This window comes from Vombatus ursinus, unplaced genomic scaffold (genome assembly GCF_900497805.2).
Source record: "Vombatus ursinus unplaced genomic scaffold, bare-nosed wombat genome assembly UNPS02005659.1, whole genome shotgun sequence".
NCBI classification, from domain to species: domain Eukaryota; kingdom Metazoa; phylum Chordata; class Mammalia; order Diprotodontia; family Vombatidae; genus Vombatus; species Vombatus ursinus.
This window is the reverse complement of record NW_020945437.1, coordinates 23788360-23794357: the sequence shown is the minus strand read 5'-3', so window position 1 is coordinate 23794357 and position 5998 is coordinate 23788360. Positions and strand designations below refer to the sequence as shown.

General features: G+C 45.8%; 1 protein-coding gene across 1 annotated transcript in view; it reads right to left on the bottom strand.

The window, feature by feature from the left end:
- The window catches only part of PGM2L1 (phosphoglucomutase 2 like 1), a 72507-nt gene extending 72091 nt beyond the window's left edge, over window positions 1-416 (bottom strand). The window contains exon 1 of the mRNA XM_027848339.1: window positions 272-416. Within this exon, the coding sequence (XP_027704140.1) occupies window positions 272-382 (111 nt within the window). The 5' untranslated portion in view covers window positions 383-416. The remainder of the gene's footprint in view (window positions 1-271) is intronic.
- Between the last annotated feature and the right edge of the window lie 5582 nt (window positions 417-5998).

The window sequence follows — 5998 nt, the reverse complement described above, 5'->3', positions numbered from 1 at the left end:
CACAATGGAGGGCACTTGGGGGTCGGAAGAGAATGCTGGGGGGGTAACAGAGTGGAGAAGGACGTAACAGGAGCTACATGGGGGCGGGACGATGGATGGTACCTGGGGTCCGGAAGGGATGATGGGGGTACCTGAGAATCGAGGAAGGGGCGGTAGAAGGCACGTGCGAGAAGGGGGGACGATGGGAGGTACACCGGGGGAGGGGACAACAGAGGGTATTTTGGAGGGGGCTGTTGGAGGGAGAGCAGGGGCGGGGCGCGCCGATACCCACCTTGTCCCAGCGGAGCCACTGGCCCACGGCGGTGTCCAGCTGCGGGTCCCCAGTTAGGTAGGGGGCACAGGGGAGGTTAGAGTTCATGTCCTCCCCGGCGCCGTCCCCCATGGCGGCAACTGCAGAGGCGGAGCGGCTGCTCAGCGGGCTGCGGGCGCCCCTGCCTCCCCGCAGGGCATCGGGCAGCGGGCGGCTCAGGCACCTGCCGCAGCGGCACAGCCCAGGGGACTGACGCGGCGACGCCGGCCGCTCCCCAGCTCCTCTTCCTCCCTCTCTCCCTCCCGGGCTGACCGACTGACGAACTGTCGGGGCGGGGGCGGTGGCCGCGGAGGCTGCGGCGTGAGCCGGGAACAACAGCGGGCCTCAGATGTCTGGGTCCTACCCGCCGCACGCGCAGCTCAGGCCCCGCCCACCCGCGCGCCCCACCTCCGGCCCCGCCCCGCCCCCGCGCGCGGACACGCGCCCGCGGCCCCGGCGCCTCCGCAGCGAATCGCGTCCTCGATTGCCTTCACGGTGCTCCAGGGAGTAGGGAGGGAGAGAAGAGGGGTTGTTAAGGAGAGGGTTCCTGCTTTCCCCTCGCTCCGGCCCGTCCTGTCTCTCTCCGCTTCCTTTCGCCCAGGAGGAGACTGCCTCACGCTCCCGGTCGTGACCCGCTATTCGAGGGCACCCGTCGGGCTCCGATTTCGGGGCCCGAGCCTGGGGAGGAGCTGGGGGGAGAGGGAGAGGCCTCCCAAGGTCTCATGGGAAATGTCGTTCTCTTTCTTCCCTGGCCTTGGTGGAAGCCGCTCCGGGCACGGCCAGAGGGACTGCCACTCCCGGCAGCCTCTGCTTCTCCTTCTGGGCTCCAATTCCGAGTCGCGTGCAGTTGCAGTGTGGTGGAATCGGGCTCCCTCCCGGGCCACGCCTGGTGCGAGGTAGATGAAGCGGGCTAGAGCCCGGGTGGCGACCTCCCCTTTCGGCCTTTACCGCGGCTTCTTTTCAATGCAATTCAATGAAAATTTCCTAAGCACCTATTTTTATGTATTTATTTATTTATTTTTGGCCAAGGACTGTGCTAGGTGCTGGAGATGCAAAAAGAAGCAAAAACACAACGAATCAGTTCCTGCCCTCAAAGGGTTTACATTCCAATACAGGAATATAACGTATAAATATGCCTAGAGAGTGTGGGGATTTTTGGGGGGGGGACGTTGTTGGGGAGGGTGGAAATTGGAAAGGGGAAATTCGACTTTAAATGTTCACTGGAGGGGGCTCACTGAAAAGAAAGTTCATCTTCCAATGAAGATCGACAACTGTTCTGTATCTTAGAGAGTTTCTTGGGGCCCTGAGAGGAAGGTTAAATGACTTGCCCAAGATCACACGGCCAGTATGAATCGGAGAAGGAACTTGAACCCAGGTCTTCTGGCTCCAGACCCAGTGCTCTCTTTCCACTGCACCACCTACCTGCCCTCAGGTAACACATACTCATAAATATGTGTAATAAAACGTATTTGTTTGTTTTAAATCCAGCAACCTGGAGCATTCCCCAAAGACAGCTTCAGCTGGGATTGGGGGGGTCACTTTGGATCAATCCTGAACCTGAGGTGCAGCTCTATAGATTGTGAAAACTCCTTCCACTAATGCAGAATTTATCTGGAATTTGTAGTTTGAGATTTGCCTAGGAGAAAGAAGAGCTGAAGTGAGTTGTTCTATATTCCTAAGTTTGCATTGGCAGCACTTAACCCCAAGTCTTTCTGACTCTAAGGCTCCATCCACTCCTCCACACTGCTTCTCTTCATACCCTTTTTATTTATTTTTTTAAAGGATTTGCTCTTAGGAGCAGTTAGGTGGGTTGTCGGATAACGTGCCAGACTTGGAATCCATTACACTGAAGTCTAAATTCTGCCTTCCATCACTTACTAGCAGTATATTCTTGGGCAAGTCCCATAAAATCATATCAATTACCTGACATGGCAGTTATGAAGACCAAATAAGATAATATATGTAAAGTGTATTATAAACTTTAAAGCAAAAATAGAAATGGTAGTTATTATTATTATTAACAAATGACATAATACAAGCATTAAGACAGGATTAGACAGCGAAAGTCCTCAGTGAAATCTGTAATTATTCAGTCATAGTGTGCCAAAATTGTAGAAACCTTAAAACAGAACATCAGAACTGGAAGGGATCAAAGATGCAATATAATCCAACCCTATCACTTTACGAGAAGGGGAAATTGAGGTCCAGAGGGGAGAAGGGATTTCCAAGATCAGACAAGCAGTAAATAGCTGAGCCTAGACTGAAACTGGGGTAATTTAACTCCACATCTAGTGCCCTTCTAACTAGACCACAATCCCTTTACGCTGGAAAGACAAAGCATACAAAAACCAAATATTGCCCACATTAGGTACTTGAACAAGGAATCCATTGAATTAGCCCATGCACTCATTCATTCATCAAACATTTCTTAAGAACCCATCTGTATTGTGTGCAAAACGCTATGCTAGGAACAAGGGAAAATCCAATTGATATGACTTGGTTGCTAACCTCATGAGAGGCAGCTTGGAGTAATGGTTAGAGAACTGGCTTTGAAACCAGAAGGACCTGGGATTAAGATTTGCCTCTAACACATACCAACCATGAGCCCTTAGGCAAGTCACTCAGCCCCTCGGTGTTCTAGGCCAGCATTTCTTAAACTGTGGATCACGACTCCATTTGGCAACAGTTTCTGGACATGTAATGACCAAAAATTAATTCAAAATCAAATTTGTAATGAATCCAAGGTGTTTCTGGCAGCGCTTGCCCTGTATTGCATCCGGCAACTTCACTGCAGCCTTGGTTCTGAACATACAACATGGCACTTTGCACTGTGCACGTCCTCAGGCCATGCAACACCAATGAACACTAAGGAAATGCAAAAAAGGGTCATGAATGGAAAAAGTTTAAGAAGGCCTGCTCCAGGCAAATCTCTAAAATTGCATGTTGCAGTGAAGGTGCCACCTGAATCGGGACAGGAAGTCTCCTCACCTTATGAATACCACTACCAATAAAGTCATGGGTCCAATCTGCAGCCCTTTCCTATCTCTCATGGAGTTTATAGGCCAGAAGCAGGCAAAGACATAAACAGAGACAAGTATAATCTGTAGTCTGACATGATAAGTGCCTCCGTGCTAAGTGCATTAGAGAAGGGCAAGCAAATTGCTCTGTGGGATGAGATGAGGGAAGGAAGTTACTAAAATGGAAATTAGGGGAGATGGAGCATTTGAGTTGGGCTTTAAAGGATGGGCAGGAATGAAATAGGAAACAAAAGGGAGGAAAGACATTCCAGGCCTAGGGAATATCGAAAGCATAAGTAAAGAATCAGAAAACTTTGCATATTCTGGGAACAGAAAGTAGTCTGGTTAGGCTAGATGCAATGATGTCAAACTCAAATAGAAATGGTGGGGAGGGGCACTAAACCATACATAAAGATTCTGTGTGGTCACATAGTGACTTAGGAAATCACGTAGTAGTATTATCTATGATCTATTGTATTTTTATGTATTTTGTTAACTATATCCCAATTATATTTTAATCTGGTTTGGGGCCACACATGGGAATGTTGGCAGCTACATGAGAGTGTTGCCAGCTGCATGCTGCTCAGGGGTCACATATTTGACATCTCTGACCAGAGCATAGAATTTGTGGAGCAGAGCAATAACAGAGAAGACTAGACACCTGGCCTACCAGATCATGAAGGGTTTCGAATGCCACACAAAAGAATCTGAATTTTAGTTGGTCAACTGTAGAGAGCTACTGAAGATTTTTAAGCAAAGGAATGACATGAAAAGATCTATGCACAAGAAAGATTACTTTGACTGGGGTATGAAAGGTGGATTGGAGGCGCAAGAGAACAGCAGTAGGGAGGTCTGTTAAGAGGACGCTGTTAACATGTATTTTTGACAAGCACTGCAGACAATGAACTAGACTGAGTTGAGTATAAGGGGAAGAAATCAAGCTGCAGTGCATTTTGGGAAATGATAGGTTTGGGTTTAGGTTTTTTTTTCTTTTTTGTATCTCTGTGTGTTTGTTTGTTTTTTGGCAAATCTAAGTTACTCACTGCTGTAAAAGCCCATCTTAACATTAATGTTCTCCCAGTGGTACTAGAGAGCCACACGACATCAGAAGAATCCAAATTACAAGTGAGCCAAATGGCAGTGGGCAGTGGCATATTACTAGAGATGGCTTTCTTTAAGAAGTGGTGCCACTTCAAAAAGATGTGTGATTGGAAAAGGATCATGACACAAGCCATCCAGTCCAATCCCCCTTAATTTTATAAATGAGAAAAGGAGGTCTTGTGAGTTTAAGTAAGTTACCCAAGGTCATCCAGGTGACCTTGCCAGCATTCAAACCCAAGTCCTCTGACCCCAAATCCATCCGTCTTCCCACCATGCCATACTGCTGGAGGGGCATGGAGAAGGAAAGACAACAGATCAACTAAATATTACATTGGTACCTCTCAAGATATTGAAAGAACCCAAAGCAAGATTATCAGAGTATTGGGTGGATTCCTTAGGGAAAATTTGTAGATGGACATAATAAGAAATAACAGGGTGAAAAGGAATACAGTTCACACATGTGAAATGTTTACACATGTGTAGGTAATCACACACCCATCTAAGTACCTAAATATATTTACTTACATATGTGATATCCCTACTAGACTTGAAGGGCAGAAATATTGTCTTTAATCTTTGTTGCATGTCTTTCAGCACCAGGTAGAGTGCAGCACTCTGTACATAGTTAAGTACTTAATGTTTGTTTAATTGAAATGGAATAGAACTGATAGATATGGAGGGGAAGTCTTTTCTTTTGAGTTAGTCCTTAAGAAAGGCTTTGTGAATTTGTCTGCCTCCTTTCCAATACTATCCTAATCATCATTCTGTTCTGAGTGACCATAATAATGGTTCTTCCTGTAGGGAACCTTAATAAATGGTTTTAGAAGGCTTTGAGGTTCATAGATGAAAGATACTATATAAATACCAAGTATTATTATATTTCTCTTTAAAGTGCTATTTACCGTAATAACATCCAAACAGCTAGCATATGGAAAGAAATATGTAGCTAGTACCTGAGAGATACAAAATGCAATCTTGGGAATCAATGCCTTTCACTTAAACACAGAATCTCAGAATAAGAAGGAACCTTACTGGTCATATAGTTCAAGCTCCCATACCTGATACAGAAATATCCTTCACTACATCTTTGACAAATGATCATCCAGTGGATGCCTGAACACTTCCAGTGACAGAATTTGATACTTCCTGAGGCAGTCCTCCTCTAATTATTAGAAAATGTTTTCTTATACAGAACCAAAAATCTGCCTCATTTTGTTTTTATTAATAATAGTTGGAATTCACAAAGCATTTTGAAGTTGGCAAAGTTCAAACCTCATATGATCATTATAATAACCCTGTAAGGGGAGTATTATATTATAACCATATTGTGGATAAGGAAACTAAGTAACAGAGAGTGTCACAGGTGGGATTTTCAAGTCAGGTTTCTCCTGATTTGAAATCCAGTATTCTTTCCACTTTCCCATTCCCCCCTCATTATCTAGTAAACATATTTTATTTTTTTAATTTTATTTTTTTTAGGCAATTGAGGTTAAGTGACTTGCCCAGGGTCACACAGCTAATAAGTGTCAAGTGTCAAGTCCTGTCTGAGGCCAGATTTGAACTCAGGTCCTCCTTACTTCAGGGCCGGTAC